We start from the raw sequence: 23,135 nt of genomic DNA, 5'->3' as shown, positions 1-23,135 counted from the left end.
ACAAACTATTGTAGATACGTACAGTATATGGTTTTGTTGAATTCCCAGTAGGCTGCGGTGTGTCATGTTTGAAGATTTCTCTCTGCATGAACAGGTGAGGTAATTGCTGACAGAATAATTATCTTCTGCCAGCAGGAATTCCGAGTAAGATTATCTTCAGAAGAGTCTTATTAGAGACTGGATATGAGGACTTCACCCCATTACCATCAGGTCATACACTACTACAGTGGTTCACAGTCTGGGTGTTGCCCCTTGCCAATACAAAGGAGGATTTTGTTTTTTGGTACTGCTCCCAGAGAACTGTTCTATGCCTACTGCAGGTCCAGCTACACATGTACATGGCCCGACCTACTAGTATTTTACAATCACACTTACGTTTACATTCTTGACTTCATAATTTTGTAACATATATTTGGATTATGTGGAAGTTCCGAGCCTTCATACAAGTCAAAGAGATCTGTGATGCCATCACCTTGGTGATTTTAAAGGTGTTGCTATACAGCCCTGCATCTTTTATCAACCCCCATGTCAATTTTCATTGACAGAACCAGCCCCAATTCTGTGGTTCCAACTAAAGGAAAACCTCCACTACAGGTACTCCTGGTCCTAAAGAAATCCTCCAAAACCTTGCTTACTTGTCATCCTTGTGGAGGAATGCAGCCACTATAATTAGCGAGGATTAAAAACTTTACTCCTCCTAAAGTTGCCCCCACATTTGGAAACCATACAGTGGGCTTCACAGGAAGTGACACTCAGACCAATTCTTGGGTGGCGATGCTGTTGACTAATGCACACCGGATTTTATTGATACCTATGTATCGTTATATTTTATGCATTAAATGTTTTACTTATTAATATACCATCTTGTTGCACATCCTGAGATTTAGCAGTTACAATCTTGATTTTGTACCTTGTGTTGGGAGTGACATCCCAAATTCTCATAACTGCTGCTTAGCAAACCAGCTCTACGCCTAGTGCCCCACTTTTAAATAATTTGTTCTCTATTTCTACACAAGTTTTGTGGTCAACCTAACTTAATAACCCATCAGCCCAACTTACTGTGTTGTACATACATTTTGGGACTCTGCAGGTCAGAAGGATAATACCTGTATACAGATGTATAAAACTGTTGAACTCTGAGGGTGAAATTTAATAGGATGAGAGATTCAAAAAAGTGAGAAATTTGGTAAGAAATCTCCAGTTTTTCTTAAAGCAGCAATCATTTACACAGCAAACCCAATGTGATTTTGATGTGTAAATGATTGCCGCCTTTAAAAAACTGGAGATTTCTTACCAAATCTCTCACTTATTGAATCTCTCATCCTATTAAATTTCACCCTTTATGTACAGTAAAGTATTGATGCACTGAATTTACAATATACAGCACAATCATATGAGTTTTTCAACCTCCAATAAATGTATTCTATAGATTTTTAAAATTAAGCCTACTCGTACTTGTTACAGGGTTGTAGCACTAGGAAGTTGATGGCTTGTACGTAGGGGCATTTCAGGGTCAAGAGCCACCTGAAGCTACTAGCCAACCCTTCCTGAGTATTCAATCAGGCAATTAATGTCCAGTAGGCTGTTTGCCAATGCTGTTGCTGTCGAATCTTAGGTGAATAATGCCTGGGAGTTGGGTAAAATATTGTTAGCCTAACTCCCAAAGTGGGCTGTTTCCTCACCTGGGAGGAATATATAGCAAAACCTCTAAAGAGGACTAATTAAAGTGTTGCCCATAGCAACCAATCATAATCTATTTATCTGGTACATTATATAAAATTAAAGTAGAATCTGATTGGTTGCTATACTCTACTTATCCTCTTCCGGGTGCTTGATTAATCTCTGCCAGGATCACGGGATTCTTTGAAGGGGCAACTGTTAAGAAGCCTTTAATCTTCAGATATTTGTTATGATCACATTTCTGTGTATAGGAATTGGGTTATATGTAAAAGGGTCCGGGTTAACGGAAATATGGGATACTCGCTGATCTCAGTTTTTTTTTAAAGCAGCAAAAACTTACAAGGCCTTGTAGATGATTGCCTTTTTAAGAAAAAAGACTGCTGGCTGGCCTGCCTAAACTTGGATCCTAAATCAAACACCCCATGTTGCCCGTGATGTGCACCTCTGCACATAAACCCACCTGATAACACTGACCTTCCATTTGCAAGTATTGGTAGGGTGTGTGTCCGCTTTGACAGCAAGTGAACGGACCATCAATATTTACAATATATTGCTGCAATAAGAGAATTTGGCACTGCATTGTGTGTCAATTATTGAATTAACGTGTCCTTTTATTAACTTTTATATAGATAGCCATTTGAAAGCTGATGTTCAAGCACAAAAATTTACAATATAAAAGGACAGAAATCTCAACACACATTGTACTGTATATAAGGCCACACTCTTCCTCCAATGCCTGGCCTGCAGCAGTGACTCGATTAGTGGTTGCTCTAAAGAGCATTATGCACTCTGACAAAATGATTGCTCTAACCTGGCTTCTACAGTCGGTCTGATTATGAGTTGCCTTGGGCAAAACATGATGCTTTTAAATGGTAAAACTGAGGAGACACAACGTGCCAGTATAACAAGACAACTGTGTATTTTAAAGCAAGATTCTCCATGCTATAAACGTTTCATTGTAAAAAATGATAAAATCTTTAATATTCATTGCACATATTCGCTTCAACAAAACTGAATGGTTCATATACATTTTGTGGTGGTGCTTCATAATAATAACATACAATGAACACAAACAGTATTCTTTGGGAAGTGCCTTTGTATACAACTTTTAGTGTATTTCACAATACAAAATAACAGTACCCTAACTATGCTTCTATTTATTTGTACTTGGGGCACAGCTATGTGGTAGACAACATGTGTGGGGCTTAGGAATAAAAGTGTGAATTTAGTAATGCACTTATCCTTTGTTTGGTTATAGCATGTGGGACTGAATGTCTGACACAAAATGAATGCTTAGGTTTTTTTTATTTTTGTCTGTCCCACCGATCCAGTTGCGTGTGAGGGTGCAAGTTGCCATTGCAATTGGGTAGAAATGCAGGGGACGGCACCCCAGACTCCCATGGCGTTCAAACAATTTTGTACATAGCACCATGAAGCTGCAAAAAAAATTGAGTCTGAGCTGCCGGAAAGTGCGGCTGTTTCTGTATATCTCATGGAGGTCAAAAACTTTCCGCAATTGGATATGCCCCTTAGATCGAAGAGAAAGTTCTGCTAAATATTATTTGAATTTCATTTTAAAGCATCATAGGCCACTTTACAGATTTCCTGCAATACAGATTTTGAGTTCTGCATTTACTAAGCTATTCTGCTAAATGCCACCCCGCGCGCACACTAGTCCAATGTTTTTGCAGTGGAGCAAATTTTTGATACTGTGCGTGTGCGAAATGCAGTGGAAGGTCTTACTGCGCGTGTGCAAGCTGTAGTTTAAGACAACATCCACAATGTCTCCATAATCCCACGCTTCTTAGACCATTGTGATCTATGGACATTTACGGGAGTCCAGGGTGTGTGTCTGCGTTCTTGCTCCCAATTGCAGTGGTAAAGTCTTAGAGGCCATATTTAGAGAGGAAGTTGCCCTGGCATCTTCACAGCCCAAGACTTACGTGATGAGTTGATGTGCATCTGATGTGTCAATGGTGGTGTGTGCTCAATCCCAAGGGGATGTTTACATGAAGCAGACAAGGACAGCAACATTAGCAACATTCTCATAACATACTGTTTCAGAGGGGGAGTCTGTTGGCAGGCATTAGCATATTTTCAATAAATTGTGAGTGTGAACGTATAGTGTACAACTATGAACAGAGCACAATGTTAACAAATTAGCAATTTGCAGAATTAAGAATGATGCAAAGTTGAACCTTGATTACTGTACTCCTGCTTTGTGAAAGAAGAGTGTGGGTGAAATGTAATATGTAAATCCTGGGTGAGATTTAATAGGACGAGAGATTCAGAAAGAGAGAGATTTGGTAAGAAATCTCCAGTTTTTTTAAAAAGCGGCAATCATTTACACAGCAAAATCAAATTGGTTTTGCAGTGTAAATGATTGCCGCTTAAAAAAACTGTATATTTCTCACCAAATCTCTCACTTTCTGAATTTCTCATCCTATTACACTTCACCCCGTATGTCCACCTGTATGCATCTATGTGATCTCCCCTATCCATATGCTTGCTTTCATAGCTTAGATCCGTATCAGTGCACATTTACACCACCTTTATCCTAAGTGGTCTGCAAATATGCAGATCATTGCATAATCACTGATCTGCAGTTTTTTGGCCCACCCTCAATAAGCTACACTCAGCTATACCCCTTCAAGTGGAGATGCATCCGAGTTACTTATGTCTCTGACTCACCCATAAATGTGGGCACTCGGCTCAGGAACAAGAGCAGTGCAAACACACAAGGCCCATCTGTAAAAATAATTTGCTTTCAAATCTGCATTGGCCCATTTATATGAATAAAGCTTGGACAATGATAATCAATTAATTTGTATATATAGTGTCGTTGGGACTAGGGATGGGATTCTGGCCAATGGCAAATCCTACAATCATTATTTTATGGCTCCTACACCCAGCTGTTATTACATACTGTAGATGAATGCACTTGCAGCTAAATTCTCCAGTATTTAAGACCCACATTGCTCAGCATGACATCCCATCCCTCAAACTCTCAATCCCATGTACAACAGTCAGATATTTAGCATATCAAAAAATGTAGCATCTGCATAGAAAGCTTTGTAATTCTAACGTCAGTTGTAATTGTTAGTTTAAAATAGTGAAACTAAGCAGTGCCTGGCTGCAATGAATTGGATGTGTGGCTATGCTCTGCATGGCACTGGTTAGCTGCAATGCTTTAGTTTAAACTAACATTTATAACTAGCTTCTTATGGCGCCTAATTCAGCACCAGGCACAAATTGGCAGTTGTCAATATTCGCATGCTGGAGCCCTGAAACTGCAGTTGCATTGAGAAAAATGTGACCACAGTCTAAGGGCCGGTGGGTGCAGAGACTCGGTATTGGGGGGAGCGGCAGATGTGTGACATAACACACAACTGCTGCAATCCAAAAGGTGGAGGTCCTGCACCTGGTTTCATAGATAGCCTGTGCAGCCAAAGGGTTATCTGTGCCATGCAAGCGCTTTGCTTTATAGTGAAGCATTCGCATAGTAGCAATGCAATCGCAAAATTTTGTGATTGCGTTGCATGGCTTGGCATGTGTGGTGGCCTTGCCATGTGCGGGGTGGCCACCCTTTATGCTACCGCCGACAGTGTATTATTGCAAATCTTCAGAAAACTACAACTGAAGCTGAATTATGCCATTAGTATGCAAAAAATAAATGATTGAGTGTCTGACTGCAGTACATACGTTTGGGAGTTCAATTATTTTAGATGGCCTGTTTTAAATACAAAAGTATTTAACAAAATGCACATAATTCATGCTGATTCTAAAAGCTTACAAGTGTATATATATATATGATACCAGAGGTTTTGGTGTTCAAATTCCTTGTGAGTGGTGTTAAGTAGCTCATTTACTTAAATCAAGAAGAAACTATCAGTATTCCTAAACCAACAACAGTAGGACTTAATAGTGTTTTATGTCCAATGCTAAGGCATTGGTACAACTAAAGTTTTTTTTCGATGTCCCATCCCTATTTGGGAACACTTTAAGTTAAACTTATTCCATGGTCAAATGCAGTGTGAGTGTAATATATAGCAACATTTTTTTTACATTCTCCCTCATCTCTACCACTAAGCAGTCATGACTTCTTTACTATTGTTTAAAACCTTAGGAAGATTTAAACTTTTTTAACATCTGTGTCATTAGTAATGGAAATACTGTGTCACAGGCCAGGAGTGTGTAAAATGTCCTGTTCCCCTGGTAACCTAATGAGAAATTCTAGACCTCATATTAACTTGCACTCTTGCTTACCAATTCCCACAGCAATTGTACAAAGCTCTTCAATACATGACTCAGGTGCATGTTTGACAAATCATAACATTTAGTGTCAAATAAAACCAGCAAAAAGAATAGTTTATAGCTACAGATGTATCCTCACACACCTAGCCTCAATACACCGTGTAGTGTGAGATATCTGGCACCAGAGAGCTGCCCTGAGCGGTGTAGCTCCTTTTCGCGTGATTGTGTGCTTTAGCCACAGTGCATTAAAACTGCTTCATGAGACTACACTCTCATGTGTGTCTCTTGTAGGTCTGTGTGTGACTGAGTCAATCTGTATACACAACAGAACTTGGCCAGAAATAAATCCAGCGCGTGTTGCAATTGTAGCACTTTGAAGATTCATAGTTCTATAATTAGGTGCACAGAGATATGCAAGTGTCACTATCAAATTATTCAGTGCAGTCTCATGAAGCAGTTTTGCCATGTCACATGTAACTAAAGATGGCCATACACTGCATATAAGTCAACGGTGATCCCCTATTGAGATGGGCAGCAGGATTGCTTTTACAGCAGGTGCGACTCGCAGGCTCCTGTGTGATGAACATCGGGCCTGCTGTCATCACCTGCAATTTGAGCTCTTGGTACTTATGTATTATCTGGGCTCCCATGTTAAATGCACCCCATTTTTTCATACCCCTACTATCCAACTATGCATGGAGTTGATTTTATATAGTGTGGCGAGCGCAGCGAGCCACCGTGCTTGAAACGTGGCGAGGGGACACGGTCTCATAAGAAAACCGGGAGCCCAGATATTACATAAGTACTGAGCTCTTTTCCTGTGATTGATCGCTGAATTTGCAGGAAAAGATCCCAAATTGCAGGTAAATTGACTAGTGTATGGGGGTTTTAAGACGTAGATTTGCATTAAAACTCCCAGCACAAGCAGAGTCACATAGGATCTGGCGAACCAATAAGAGATGTTAGTGCGACTTTAGCAATAGTATATGAGGACACAGCTGTATGTCAGTTTCCTTTTAATAAGACATAATACAACTGTCTAATGCAGGCATGCTATACTATGGCAAAGCATGCTGGGATGTGTAGTTTCACAACAGCTGGAGGGCCGCAGGTTGACATGCCTGTTCTAATGCATTTCTCAAACTGGTGAAACTGTTAACATAACTTGATGTCTACACAAGTGACCTTATTCCTGTCATAAGAAGATTCGAGTAGCCAATGTCACAAAATCTGAACTGCCTTCATGTGGATTGACAGATAAAACCAGATTGTTAGAAATGGAATGATCCGCTATGGCAGTATATTCAGTTACAAGGAAAAATGTGTCGGCATAAGAGAGATCAGGTTACAAAACCGAAGTTGTAAACAATGGCATAATGCAATGTAGATGTAGTATAACATCTTACTGGAATTCACGGCCCTAGAATACCAATTTTTTTTTTTTTTTTATTTAATCCCCCAACTAATATTTATATTCATTTTTGAAAAAATATATATTTATTCCTCAAGAAAAAAAAAAAAAAAACATACCCACTTCATCGCATATGCACAATACTGTAGATTTCTTCATTAAGTGTCAAAAGTATTGGTTCCCCTAAGAAATGACTGTAAGCGGGGATACTATTTTTTTCTTTTTTTTTTAAACTGACAAAACTTTCACCAATGTTGTTAGATGCAAAATAGATTATGCAATGACATAGTGTTCGTGCTCACTCACGCCTGAGTCTTCTTTATGACCCAAAGTAACAGACTGTAACTCTAGTACCTAACATTCTTTAGGCAGTTCATGAGGAATGTCAGATCACATGCAACTGGTATGGGCACTCTGAAGACATTCTCTTCTCAAGTGCTTCTGGGATGGCTGCCCATCCGGTTACCATAGCTTTCTTAAGATAAGAGTAAGGCTTTCACACATGACCATCACAATCTCTTCCTGTTGACTTGGCAGAGAAGTCACGAAGTAAAAAAAGATTGAAGTATTTGCTGTCAGGACCAAGGTATTTGTGATTGAAACACACTGATTAAAAGTGGATAAACAACAAAAAAAAGGTAACAAAGTTTCTATCTCTTTTTTTTTTTTTTTTAAACAGCATCAAAGATTTCATTTTAGTTCCATGTCTACCATCCTCATCAGGGAAGCCTGCAGACTCAAGCCTTGCACATGAGAGGAAACCAGGAGGCTTCTGCTCCCATATCAACACAACTTAAAATCCAGCGGGAAGGAACTGTGCTGACAATAGCAGGCGCCTGGCGCTATTGCTTTTTCATGATCATCCCTTAATGCAGTGCACTGGAGATTTTATGGTGATGGTGTGTGTTTTTTACTGTTTTGGAATAGTCCATACTCCAGGAGAGCCGACCTCTTCACATCTTCTATATCTTTCCTATGGATCGCAGCAACAGACCTGCTCATGACTTCACCTCCTCACAGTCCTGATCAGTGGAAAGATCCACATCTGAAAGTCCCACTTCTACTGCCATAATCAGAGAGATGTCCGAGTCACTGCTGATTACCGGATCTTGTACACCTAAAAGATATAAACCTGTTGGTCATACGGGACTAACACAGCAATAAATGCACATATTGAGAATTAGTTACGTGTAATTTCTCATCAGATCACACCCTAAACTGACTCATGACATTTCCTGTGACATTTATTTTATTTATTTATTAACCGTTTCATATATAGCGCACACATATTCCGCAGCGCTTTACAGAGAATATATGAAAGGTCACATCAGTCCCTGCCCCAGTGGAGCTTACAATCTATATTCCCTACCACATACACAGACATTCTAGGGTTAATTTTGTTGTGTGCCAATTATCCTACCAGTATATTTTTGGATTGTGGGAGGAAACCCACGCAAATACGGGGAGAATATACAAACTCTGCACAGTTAGGGCCATGGTGGGAATCGGACCCATGACCTCAGCGCTGTGAGGCAGTAATGAGATATCTCGACTTTTCCAATTTTTTGTCAAAAAACTGCCAAATTCACACATTTCTCAGAAATCACCAACTTAATAGGGTGAGAATTGTGGTAAAAACTTTAAGCACTTTTTGCCGCGAAAATTGCACATTCCGATCTGTCTATTTTAACACACATATCTCATTAAAATATCTCATTAAAAAGTCGTCTGGATTGGTCAGTAAATTATGGCCGTGTGCAGTTATTATGAATACAATTGTGCCCGCCCCCCAATGATCCACCGCTATGAGGCTCCATCTGCAACTCCGCCACCAGGCCGCAAGGCTAGAAAAGTAACACCGTTTATAAAGATTTCCCTATGATGTCATGTATAGTGAACATTTATAGGTCAATATGTACAGTTCCGGTATATATATATAAAAAAAAAATATGTGCACATATTCTTCTGATTCCTAATGTAAACAGATGCCAGATAAATCAGAGATGAGACGGGAAACAGATGTAAGACAGATGTGTGTGTAGGAGTCAAATGGAAAAAGCATTATGCACATATTCAGCCTGACTGAGCTCAAACGGAAGAAATGACCATGTAAAACTATGTGAATTCAGTTAGTAACATTCAGCATCGGTATGAGAGCGCTGGTATCATCATTATTAATATGCCCTTTAACACAACAGATGGATTATACAGGAGACATATAGTAAAGCGTACAGTATGTGCCTGTTTTCATTGAATGAATGGGAGTTTACTATCATTGCATTATATCCTGCAGTGCTTCTTTTGGGTAAAAGTGCCATTTAAATGTTAAGGCACTTTCAGACTTTTGTGGCTCCATTACACAAACTATTTGATTAAATAATATATGTAGCATGACTTCATTGTATGAAACTGTGGGACTACTGAGTATTACGCTGGGTACACCCCAGGTCGATTAGGGCCCCAATCGTTATAGGCATAGTGTGAATCCTACCTGTTTTCACTACGATTCTGATCTGATGTGCGCCCCGCCCCTGCCGATCATCTGTCGGATTGGAGATTTTACCTACTGCAGTAAAGAATCGCCATCTACATTGGTTTGGGTACAGATCGTGTAATCCAATCCATCGTGAGGCCATTGTGTGATTTCAAAGGAAATCGTTTCACGATTGTCGCATGATCGTGGTCATCCTGGTGTGTACCCTACATTAGGCATGGTAAAAGGATGTATATAGTAGGCATGGAACTACTGAGCACGAGGCATGTATATAGTAGGCATGGGAATACTGAGCATGAGGCATGTATATAGTAGGTATGGGGAATACTCAGCATGAGGCATGTATATAGTAGGCATGGGAATACTGAGCATGAGGCATGTATGTAGTAGGCATGGGGATACTGAGCATGAGGCATGTATATAGTATGGGAATACTGAGCATGAGGCATGTATATAGTAGGCATGGGGATACTGAGCATGAGGCATGTATATAGTAGGCATGGGAATACTGAGCATGAGGCATGTATATAGTAGGTATGGGGATACTGAGCATGAGGCATGTATATAGTAGGCATGGGAATACTGAGCATGAGGCATGTATATAGTAGGTATGGGAATACTGAGCACGAGGCATGTATATAGTAGGCATGGGAATACTGAGCATGAGGCATGTATATAGTAGGCATGGGAATACTGAGCATGAGGCATGTATATAGTAGGCATGGGAATACTGAGCATGAGGCATGTATATAGTAGGTATGGGAATACTGAGCATGAGGCATGTATATAGTAGGCGTCGGAATACTGAGCACGAGGCATGTATATAGTAGGTAAGGGAATACTGAGCATGAGGCATGTATATAGTAGGTATGGGAATACTGAGCACGAGGCATGTATATAGTAGGTATGGGAATACTGAGCACGAGGCATGTATATAGTAGGTATGGGAATACTAAGCATGAGGCATGTATATAGTAGGCGTCGGAATACTGAGCATGAGGCATGTATATAGTAGGTATGGGAATACTCAGCATGAGGCATGTATATAGTAGGCATGGGAATACTGAGCATGAGGCATGTATATAGTAGGTATGGGAATACTGAGCATGAGGCATGTATATAGTAGGCGTCGGAATACTGAGCACGAGGCATGTATATAGTAGGTATGGGAATACTGAGCATGAGGCATGTATATAGTAGGTATGGGAATACTGAGCACGAGGCATGTATATAGTAGGTATGGGAATACTGAGCACGAGGCATGTATATAGTAGGTGTGGGAATACTGAGCACGAGGCATGTATATAGTAGGTACGGGAATACTGAGCATGAGGCATGTATATAGTAGGTATGGGAATACTCAGCATGAGGCATGTATATAGTAGGCATGGGAATACTGAGCATGAGGCATGTATATAGTAGGTATGGGAATACTGAGCATGAGGCATGTATATAGTAGGCGTCGGAATACTGAGCACGAGGCATGTATATAGTAGGTATGGGAATACTGAGCATGAGGCATGTATATAGTAGGTATGGGAATACTGAGCACGAGGCATGTATATAGTAGGTATGGGAATACTGAGCACGAGGCATGTATATAGTAGGTGTGGGAATACTGAGCACGAGGCATGTATATAGTAGGTACGGGAATACTGAGCACGAGGCATGTATATAGTAGGTGTGGGAATACTGAGCATGAGGCATGTATGTAGTAGGCATGGGAATTCTGAGCATGAGGCATGTATGTAGTAGGTGTGGGAATACTGAGCATGAGGCATGTATGTAGTAGGTATGGGAATACTGAGCATGATGCATGTATGTAGTAGGCATGGGAATACTGAGCATGAGGCATGTATGTAGTAGGTATGGGAATACTGAGCATGAGGCATGTATGTAGTAGGTGTGGGAATACTGAGCATGAGGCATGTATGTAGTAGGTATGGGAATACTGAGCATGAGGCATGTATGTAGTAGGCATGGGAATACTGAGCATGAGGCATGTATATAGTAGGTATGGGAATACTGAGCATGAGGCATGTATATAGTAGGTGTGGGAATACTGAGCATGAGGCATGTATATAGTAGGTGTGGGAATACTGAGCATGAGGCATGTATATAGTAGGTGTGGGAATACTGAGCACGAGGCATGTATATAGTAGGTGTGGGAATACTGAGCATGAGGCATGTATATAGTAGGTGTGGGAATACTGAGCATGAGGCATGTATATAGTAGGTGTGGGAATACTCAGCATGAGGCATGTATATAGTAGGTATGGGAATACTGAGCACGAGGCATGTATATAGTAGGTATGGGAGTACTGAGCATGAGGCATGTATATAGTAGGTGTGGGAATACTGAGCACGAGGCATGTATATAGTAGGTGTGGAAATACTGAGCATGAGGCATGTATATAGTAGGCATGGGAATACTGAGCATGAGGCATATATGTAGTAGGCATGGGAATACTCAGCATGAGGCATGTATATAGTAGGTGTGGGAATACTGAGTATGAGGCATGTATATAGTAGGTACCCTCGCGGCGAGTCTCAGCCAATCCGGCGTGTGAGGTGACTGTGAACCCCTGCGGCGAGCCTGAGGATGGCGGCAGGCAGGGAGATGGAAGTCTCCCTGCCTGCCCCATTACGTATGTGGGGGGGAGGTGGGCTCCCCGGGAGCCAGGCAGCACAGGCTGCCCCCCGGGAGAGCCAACATGGGACCGGGTATTCACTGCACCCGACCGTGCATATGTAATGATCGGGAGCAGTGAATATATGAATATCTGGTACTTGTGTAGTTTCACGGCGCCAGGTGTACGGGTGTACGCTCGCCACTAAATATGTCAAATAAACTAACTTAACTCCATGCCAACATGGATAGTTCATACCTCCACTATCCATGTTGACATGGAGTAGATTTTAAATAGCTTGGCGAGCGTAGCGAGCCACCGAGCCTGCAGCATGGGCAAGCGAAGCAAGCCTCGCAAGGGGACTCAGACGCCATGCTGGCGCCGTGAAACTACACAAGTTCCGAATATCTAATGAGCGGCTCTCGGCTCCCAGCCCCCTGCTGGCTGCTATGTGTAAAAAAATATATATATTTTTTAAATTAAATATATATTCATGCACATGAATAAAAATAGCATGCCCCTTCTCAGAATAAAATTCCTGATTTTTTTTACACCAAATTTAAAAAAAAAAAAAAACATTATTTTAAAAGTTCATGAAAAGATGGCAAGTGATACACGGAGAAATTAACCTAGAAAATTAGTCTCCGTCTTCTCATTGAATACACTCATGGCGAGTGATGGCGAGAGACGGCGAATCTCAATGCAAAATCCTATTGACAAGACACGCCGATTGGCGGCGAGTATCAGATGGAGAACCATCCATTATTCACTGTTTGCGGACGGCGAAAATATCACATTGAATAGGGTTGTTCGCTTTTTGAGACCAAAATTCTCCGACCAACGCGAAAAAAGCAGAAATTCGCCATAAAACACGGCGAATTTTCCTCATTGAATACTGCCCTATATCTATACCAGGTAAACATTACAGGACATCATTATGTTTGCTTGCCAACTGTCACAACTATTTTGACAAATTCACTCAAAGGGTTAAACCTTAAACCTGACAGTTTTCCACTACCACAAAACAGAAAAAAAGAAAAGTAATGGGGCATACACTCCAGGAGATTTGAGCAAGCGATGTGTTCTGAGCAATTTAGTGTTGGAGATTTCCCACAGCCTAGATCTCCTAAAAAACACTGAGAGATTCGCACAAGAGATTTGTGCTGAGTGATTTAGAATAGGATATAATAATAACAATTCAATAAGGGTATTACAGGAGGGTGGACGTAGATCGCTCACTGCATGCATGAATGATCTCGACCGGCAACAGCAACACATGGGGACGCGCATCGCTATTGCTGTGGGGCATACAAACGGAGAGATTTGTGCTTAATTTCTAAGTGATTTAGCCTAATGACTTAGAAATGAAGCAGAAATCTCCCAGTGTATGACCCATAACAGTACCTCACAATCAGTCTCTCAATCTGGGTCAGGGGGACAGAAAACAATTGGTTTTAAAAATATATGAATTGAAATACCCAGAGCCCCTTACACTTGTGAGATTTTGTCAGATTTGACCCAATTCAGGTGGATTGGGTCAATTTATCTGACAAAATCTGATGTGCCTGTCTGACAAAATCTGATGTGCCTGATGTGTAGAACCCAATGCACAATCCCGTGCCATTGGGTATAACCAAGCGATTGTAAGAGATTGATCCTCCTGCACATAGGATAAATCTCGAGTCAATCAGGTCCAACTTGTTGGACATTAATGGTGTGTACACACTTGTACAATCTGCATGAGATCCAGATGAGATTTTGACTATATAGTCAAAAACTCATCTGGATCTCATGCAGAAAGTCTTGGCTGCATAGACTATATAGTGCAGATCTGCACTATATCGTCTAAATTGTATACATAGTCTAAATTGTATACATAGTCAAAATCTCATCTGGATCTCATGCATATTGTACAAGTGTGTACACAGCATAAGTTGTACAAGTGTAAGGGGGCCTACTCTCTGACTTTTTTCATTATTAACATCATATTTGTGCATGAAAAACGGAACCAACAACACTTCTGTCAAGATTCTTTCCTTGATGATACTTACTGCATGTGTACTATAAAGAAACCATTAGTGTCATACTGATTGACATTGCTGTTCTATTATAAGAACCGCTTGCACCGGGTAGTGTGCTGAGAACATTCAATTCATCTCTATTGTGAACAGCATTTAATATTTAAAATGCTGGGTAGGTGTCACCCATGTGTACAGTATGTGTGTGCACACAATGACAAAGAGCGGTGCTGCTTCAGGAAAGCTGATGGCTTCAGAAAATCAAAGCTTATCCTTCACATATATCCCTGCCCTATCTCTTGTTAAGGTGCATACACACGGTACGAGTTTGGCTATGTACAGTTTTGACTATGCTGTATACAGATGGAGCCACTGTCACCTATCCCTATAATAGGATTAAGTGAGTAATTGGATTACCCTACCAATCCCCTGCTGTATTGTTCTATGTATTGTATTACGGCTGAGAACAACAGGATAGCCATGGCTTGACATGCTGAGCCATGCCCTATGGAAGATAGATGAGATGGGCTCCTACTGTAGGTTGTACACTCTCTACTCAAAATTGAGCTGCCGGTACAGTCTATTTTTACTTGTGATACTGACCCTGCGAGGCCGCGCATCGGGATTGCAAGCTGCATACACATGGTTCAATATGTACTTTGTTTTCTGCAGATATGTACTATATAATAATAGTTCATATCTCACCATGTGTATGTGTGTAATAGAGGCAAGCCTTTCCCATGAGCGACTTTACCCCCTGCCTTTCCAAATGTGCCTCTTACTCCGCCCCCATGAGCGATTTTAACCCCTATATGCCCCATATATACCTATCCTCTCCCCTCCCTGTATGTACCTCTGTCTCCTGCCTCATCAAGCATGCGTCTGACCCACCTCCTCATGAGTTACTCTGCCTCCTACCACTCCATGTGCACATACCGGCCCTTATTCTGGTTCACTCGTAAAGGTAAATTCGTTCTCAAATGGACAAAACCATGTGCACTGCAGCTGGGGCAGATGTAACAGGTGCAGATATTAGATTTGGATTAAGTATTTTGTTTCTGTGCAGGGTAAATACTAACTGCTTTATTTTTACACTGCAATCTAGATCTCACTTTAAAGTAAAACCTCACCCAAATCTAATTCTCCCTATCTCTAACTCTGCCTCAGTCACTGTCCCTACTGTGCATTTGCCTCCTTCCCATGGCTGCTGGTCAACAGTAGCATGGAGATTAATCTATGACAAAAGGGAGCTGCGCAGTGACTATTTTAGTGAAGTAAGTAAAACAAACAAAAAATTTGCGCCCAAAATTGTGTGACTATTTTGACAAATGTAAGTATATTTTACAAATTTAAGGTAAGAAATAATGTTTAAAAGCTTTATTTATTACACATCTGCTCTAATTTTGTACCTGTATGTTAATTTGGTACTTGTGTAATATCTGGGCGCCCGATTTTTTAATCGCATGCCTTAATTTAAGGCATGCGATGGGACCTGATGGGACCCGATTTTCGGGGTTTTTAAGACGTTAAATTGTACCTCAGACCCGATTTTTCATTGGATCAAATGTTAAATGCCCCCCAGACCCGATTTTTCATTGTATACCCACCCTGATGGTTAATTATTAGGTCAATGCCCCTTATTGTTAACGCCACCCCGAAGCATGGCGAGCGCAGCGAGCCCACGAGGGGCGGCGGTACGCGTCCTCGGACCTTTTCATACCCCTACTATCCACGTCGGCGTGGAGTTGGTTTTATTTAGTGTGGCGAGGCCGAAGCGTAGTAAGCACAGCGAGCTCCGCGAGGGGACGCGGAATACGAGCCCGAAGCATGGTCGAGCGCAGCGAGCCCCGCAAGGGGACGCGGATTACTTAACATGTATTCTGCGTCCCCTCGCAGGGCTCGCCATGCTTCGGGCTCGTATTCCGCTGCGCTCGCCACGCTTCTGGCTCGGTGGCTCGCCACACTATATAAAATCAACTCCACGCCGACGTGGATAGTGGGGGTATGAAAAGGTTGGAGGACACGTACCGCCGCCGCCGCTCGCCACGCTTCGGGTTGACGTTGATCGTGGCGTTAACAATGGGGGGCATTTCACATAGTTATTACCCATCAGGGTGGGTATACAATTAAAAATGGGGTCTGTGGGGCATTTAACATTGGTTCCAATGTAAAATCGGGTCTCAGGGACCATTTAACATTGGATCCAATGTAAAAATTGGGTCGAATCGGTCGCATCGCATGCGATTTGGTCGCATGCGATGCAACTGATTTTTCGGACCCGATGTCAAAATCGGGCGCCCAGATATTACACAAGTACCGTTAATTTAAACATACCTGCTCTATGTATGACTAACCCAAACAAACCAGCTCTACTATCTATTTCTGACTTTATAGTGCTGTTCTGTTTGAGATTTGCTAACTCTGCCCCATTACCCCCTGGCCTCAATTGTCCCTTTATATACAAAGAAGTGATGGAGGCTGATCAGAGGTAAGGCGCAGTGCTTGTTTACATTGAGCTTCCAATCTATGTGGGGATTAAAATAAGCAATTTTCAGGAGAGGGGGAGGCGCTGACCATGTGCTGGATTAAGCTCACTGTTTGAGCAGGGTTTTCGTTTTTTTTTCTGCCGAAATATGAGGTTACGTGACCACTTTCCGATATATATACACACCTTAATGTACAAATATAAAACAATAAAACAGTGGAATTCAAAATATATTAGTTGTTACTGACCTCCAGGCATGGGGGTCATGGCATGCTGTAGGCTTAACCACTAGGCCATTAGGGATACTGTACCGCAAGTCTGTCATCTCATTCACACCTGATGCATGAACCCGGAAGCCTTATGTAATTAAGGGCCTTATTTTGGTTCATTCTTTCTGACAAAATCCTTCTTAGATGGGCAAAACCATGTGCACTGCAGGTGGGGCAGATGTAACATGTGCAGAGAGAATTAGATTTGGGTGGGGTTTTACTTCAAAGTGAGATCTATATTGCAGTGTAAAAAGAAAGCAGTCAGTATTTTCCCTGCACAGAAACAAAATTACTCACCCAAATCTAATTCTCTCTGCACATGTTACATCTGCCCCCCCCTGCAGTGCACATGGTTTTGCCCATCTAAGAAGGATTTTGTCAGAAAGAATGAACCAAAATAAGGCCCTAAATGCTGTTGGTGCTCAGGGCTACGCTCGTGGTTTGTCGCAATGTATGTGAAATTATTACATTAAAAAAAGTGTATTTAATGTAAATGTTGCTGGGTGGTGGTGGGCTCCCTCGTGGCCGATAGACTTGGCCCGCCACCGTGTTGTACAGTAATTATGCTATGCAGATACTCATTCAGTCTCAGAGACTCGTTGGGGAAATGTTTGCCGAGTTTAGTCCACTCCTTTGGAGTTAAGCTTGGCATAGATTTTGTCACTGAGTCCCTGGGGCTGAATGAGCGTCTATGAAGCATAATTACTGATGGGGGGCAGTGACTATTGGACACAATGGAGCCCACCCTTATGGATCTATAGTAGGCTCTGCATACTGTACACAGGTAAAGTGGAAGCAAAGGCTGACAGTAAATGGCAATGGTGCTTCACATATCCATCTGCGGCACTGTACTGTCGTTTTCATTATTGGAGCAGTCGCCACCCAGCTGTGAAGCAGTGTAATTACACACTTTTGCTATATAGTACGCCTTAGTGCGCCATAACGGGACATTTCTCATGGCCTGACAACAAAGCCAGGATGGCGGGCCAAATGGTCAGTTACTGGCAGATAACAACCCCAAAGTAATCGGCAGCTGCAAATGATTGTGAGGAACATATTTGACAGCTATTGAGTATACTGTACCTGCCATAAACTAAACTAAAATAGACGTAGAGCATCCTTATGTCATCACTGATGCTTACGTACAAAACCTCAACCCTCCATATGATAGCAAAAATCCAATGGTTGTACTGTCATGCTAGTATAGGTGTCACATTATTAATAAACAGCCGCCTGAAGTGCCATTGGTTGCAGGGTGGATATTTTATTTCCTATACAGTGTGCTCTGGCTGGAATACACTACAGGAAGCACAAACTTGGTACTGAAACTAACACAAGGGGGAAAATGTACTAAGATGGGAGTTCTATTTCTACTCCCAGATGCTGGTATGAGCAACCAATCAGATACTTTCTATTATCTTTAAGAAGGTGCTAAACAAATAAGTATATATTTTGATTTTGAAATCGAACTCCCATCTTAAATCATGTTCTCGTTGCCGCCCCTGCAAAATCCCAGGCTTTTGATCCTGGGTGTTTGCCGGGGCACAGATCCTCTCAGCTCGCAGACCCCCTTCACACTGCACAATGGACCTGGGAAATTCCCGGGTCTGCCCCATTCACACTGGTTTCCAGGTCTGCCCTGCCAACAAGTGTGAGGAATCTAAGAGACGTTTTTATTGGCTGTTGAAAGAACAGCTTTGATTGGCTGTTTAAAGAGCAGCTTTGATTGTCCATAGGGGCACCATCACTCTTCCTCCGGTTGAGATCATGCACCTTGGAGTACTGCTTATGAAGTGCTTTAAGTTTGTTCACAGCCTGCTGCTGTATTTTATGGATGCCATGGGCAGATAGTATTTTTGATATGTTGTCGACTCCTTGACAGTGCCAGTCACTTGCTTCTTTATTTCCTCCTCCCCTCTCACAGCCAGTAGCTCAAGCACCTCCTCATCCCTCCAGTGCCCCATGTCTCCTCTCCTCTCCGCAGCATTAAATGGACATCACATGTCACCTGATCTCATTCCCCAATCAGCTTGCTTTTTCACATCCTGTGTGAAAAACCCAGTTCAGGCATGTTCACACTGGTGCAATTCCCGGGGAATTTCACTCACATCCATTCACACTGAGACACGACATGGGAAATTACTGCTTACCCAGGCAAAATCCCAGGTTTTTGCGGCAGTGAGAACAGGGTATTAGTAAATTTCCCCCAAGGTATCCTGTCTCCTAATCAGTCTGGTGCCTGCAACTATAGTTCTCACCACAGTGGTAGCTCATCCCACTAAGAAACTTTGTGACATTGTTCCAAACCTTTTAATTTTGCAGATCTGGATCCATGACAGCAAAGTATCCATTCCAGGGAATTAAGACGCTGCTACCCAGAGGATTCCATTCAGCAGCAAGGAAACAGTGATTATACACATGCAGCTGATCACTCTCTTGGTTACAGCACACAGTAATATAAATACGCTTTTACCATAAGTTACCATAGATACAAAAAAGCAACACAAAAAGTATAAAACCATTCAGGAAAATTAGTCCATTCAGTTTCAAAGCAAATAGTTTCCATTAGCCTTCACCACATAGTTTCTCTGCATCTGTTATTTTAATGAATAAATAAAAGCGGTCCCATGGCTGCTGCTATACGAATCCCTGTAAGCAGATAAATATGTTCTCTGGTACAAAGATAAAGTTCTGTGTCCTCTGTTCCATCGATGCCCCCCCCCCAGGTCATGGGACCCAGTGCACATCAAACAGGAGAGTGAGTAACAGACACAATATCTTATCATTATAGACGTCAACGTAAACAATTCGTAGATTAAACATGATGTAACACATTCCTATCTATTATCTAACTGCTGCAGCTGTTTGCTCTCAATTCAATGCGCTTCCTCACTTCTATTTTATCACTTTGATATTTCTTGTCGCTGCTTTGTCCTTCCCTTGCTGGTATACGGTCACTAGGTCGACAGGCCTTAGGTTGACACACTCAAAAGGTCAACATGGGTCTAGCTCGACAGGGTCATTCGTTCGACACAAGCATTAGGTCGACATGAGGAAGGTTGATAGTCAAAAGGTTGACATAGGTTTTTCCTATTTTTTTTGTTGGAGCCAACAGGTGGTATTTCATGCCCTACCATCCACTAAGGCAGGGCTGGGCAACACCGGCCCTCCAGATGTTGATGAACTACACATCCCAGCATGCCTTGCATCAGTTTCAGCATGGCCACATAGCAAAACTAATGCAAAGCATCCTGGGATGTGTAGTTCACTAACATCTGGAGGCCCGGTGTTGCCCAGCCCTGCACTAAGGTGTGGTGGGAGAATAAAATAGTGTACTGAGCGTAGCGAGGCACCGTGCCTGAAGCATGCGAGGGGACGCGGTGCACCAATACGGTGTCCATGTTGTCTGTGTCGACATTCAGGACAAAAAAACATGAAAAACCCATGTCAACCTTCCCCATGTCGATCTAATGCTTGTGTCAATCGAATAACCCAGACCCACGTCGCCAATTTCAGGGTGTCGACCTAAAGCCTGACTACCGTCGGTGGTAGACCCAATGTATGTTGACCTTCCTGTGGTCAACCTTATGAACCATACCCTCCTTGCCATACAGCATGCCTTCCTCTTATTCCACTAGCCTAAATATCAAAATAATAAAACCCGGGATTTTAGGCAGGTGAAAACGATCCCTGTAGAAATAACCCAGGTCGTGAGACTCGGCATTTCTACCCAGGTAGCGACCAGGGTTGAACACGGGTTCAACCTGGGTCACTGTGTAGTGTAAACGGGTAACCGGGGTCAATGCGACCTGGGTCCCGTTCACTACAGTGCAAAAGCTGGCACTGGGAGATGCATTCATGCACCTCCCCAACCCCACCTCCCGGTGACGTCACATGCCCGGCATTATGCCGGGTGGGGACTCTAGTGTGAATGGGTTTGCAAGCCGGGTCGCACCCAGGTTGTAGCCGGGTACAAAATCCCGGGTGCGACCCGGCTTGCAGATGGAAAAGGGGTATGATTAACTCCTTCAGTGGTAATCCTGGATATTTTCTGGGTTATGCTTCAGTGCTAACACTGGCATTCCCGCAAAATTTCCGGGATTGCCACTCTTCCCCTCCTTGGCGCTGGGCAGCGCCACTAAGCTGAGGGAGGAGCTCAGCTTTAGCCGCTGCCCGGCCCCTTCCTCCTGCTGCCCGGCCCCTGGACATTCAGCTGTGATTTTCTTTTTTAGGGAGCGCTCTCCAAAAAAAAACCTGTCATGTGGGGAGCGCTCTCTAAAAAACAAAAAGCCACCGCTGAAGGGGTTAATGCCCATAATAGCAAATGTCACATGCTTTATGTCTCTATTTCATGTCAATAAAATGGTCTTTCCTTTATTGCCACTTGCCAGGACGTGATTTTTACACATAAGTGCTTTTATATATATCAAAGAATAACAAACAAATCTATGACATTTAATATACACAATTCATTAGATGTGATGTCAGGTTCTTGACCGTCAGGGGTAAATTTACTAAGATGGGAGTTCTATTGAAGATGTGATGTTGCCCAAAGCAACCAATCAGATTCTATTATCTTCTAGAAGGTGCTAAATAAATATACCCCCCCCCCAGTATACTGACAGCGGAGTCCTGATGGTCACATTTCCAACAGATCCCAGTAGTGAGTATTAGAGTAAGTATTAGGCTGCGGAGGTGGTGTGTGGATCATATGGTCAACGGTGTCTAGATCAACATGCAGAAGGTCAACACTAGCAAATGGTCGACGTGGGGAAAAAATTAACATATGAAAAGATCAACATACATGTAAGGTTATTTTTTTTATGTCAAAGTCGACACCTGAGTAGTGGACCCCCTACTCCACTCCCCTACCACTGTGTTTTGGACACTTTTCGGTTTCCAATAGTAATCCACATGGAAGGTAGAGTGCATGTCAACCTTTGTTCATGTACTGACTGTTGACATAGACAGTTTCAACCTATCATCTTGCTCCGGTGGAGGGGGCGGTTAAGGTTAGGGTGCAGGAGGGGGCGGTTTGGGTTAGGTTGCCAAAGTCTGGTAATGTATGGAAACAAATAACAATAACCCTTTGCTCTGAAACACTAGACAAGACACCCAAAAATGACTGTTTGGACAAATTTTCTTAATGACCATTGTGTGTTTCCAGCATTTGGATGAAGCTATATGGTCATTAGGTCAACCCATTATAAGGTCGACATGCATTGGGTCGACCACTGAAGGTTGACATGGCTTAGGTTGATCGTGCCAAGCGCAGTGAGGCATCATGCCCAAAGCATGGAAAGCATAGCGAGTCATGCGAGAAGATGCAGTACACATTGACGGTGTCCATGTCAACTTTGTCTACATCTGGGACAGAAAGAAAACGTGAAAAACACATGTCAACCTTTTGACTGTCGACCTAATGCTTGTGTCGACCTCCCAACCCTGTCAACCCTGTAATTCATGTGTCGACTAAGCCACATCAAGCTTCTGTGGTCAACCCAATGCATGTCGACCTAATATGGGTCGACCCAATGACCCATACCCTGGAAGATAATGGTTGATTGTCATTTGCTCCCCTATATTACCAGATTGTTGTTCCCACCAGACAGATAAATCGTTAGATGTGTAGCCAGTATAAAGGCTAGGTATAGGCCTAGAAGAGGTATAGGGATACATGAGCACTGTGACCATTGGCATTCAGCTGTTGGGATTTTGGCGGTCGGGATACTGACCACCGGCATTTCGTACCCAACCCTTTTAGATACACCTCTATGTATCTTACTGTATCTATATATTTATCTATATCTTACTGTTATGTAACAACAGTAATGATATGGGGCAGTGCCAAGGTGAACCACATGGAATCTTTCTAGGCAGCCATGTCTGTTCTT

General features: G+C 42.4%; 1 protein-coding gene across 1 annotated transcript in view; it reads right to left on the bottom strand.

Annotated features, from left to right (window-relative positions):
• Positions 1 to 2,631: 2,631 nt before the first annotated feature.
• RNF150 (ring finger protein 150) overlaps positions 2,632 to 23,135 on the bottom strand; it is a 165,953-nt gene continuing 145,449 nt past the window's right edge. Inside the window, exon 7 of the mRNA XM_083173272.1 lies at positions 2,632 to 8,462. Within this exon, the coding sequence (XP_083029398.1) occupies positions 8,344 to 8,462 (119 nt within the window). The 3' untranslated portion in view covers positions 2,632 to 8,343. The remainder of the gene's footprint in view (positions 8,463 to 23,135) is intronic.

The sequence above is a fragment of the Crinia signifera genome, chromosome 1 (assembly GCF_055691185.1).
Source record: "Crinia signifera chromosome 1, ASM5569118v1, whole genome shotgun sequence".
NCBI lineage: Eukaryota > Metazoa > Chordata > Amphibia > Anura > Myobatrachidae > Crinia > Crinia signifera.
Note: the sequence above shows the minus strand (reverse complement) of the source record. Positions and strands in the feature narration are given on the sequence as shown.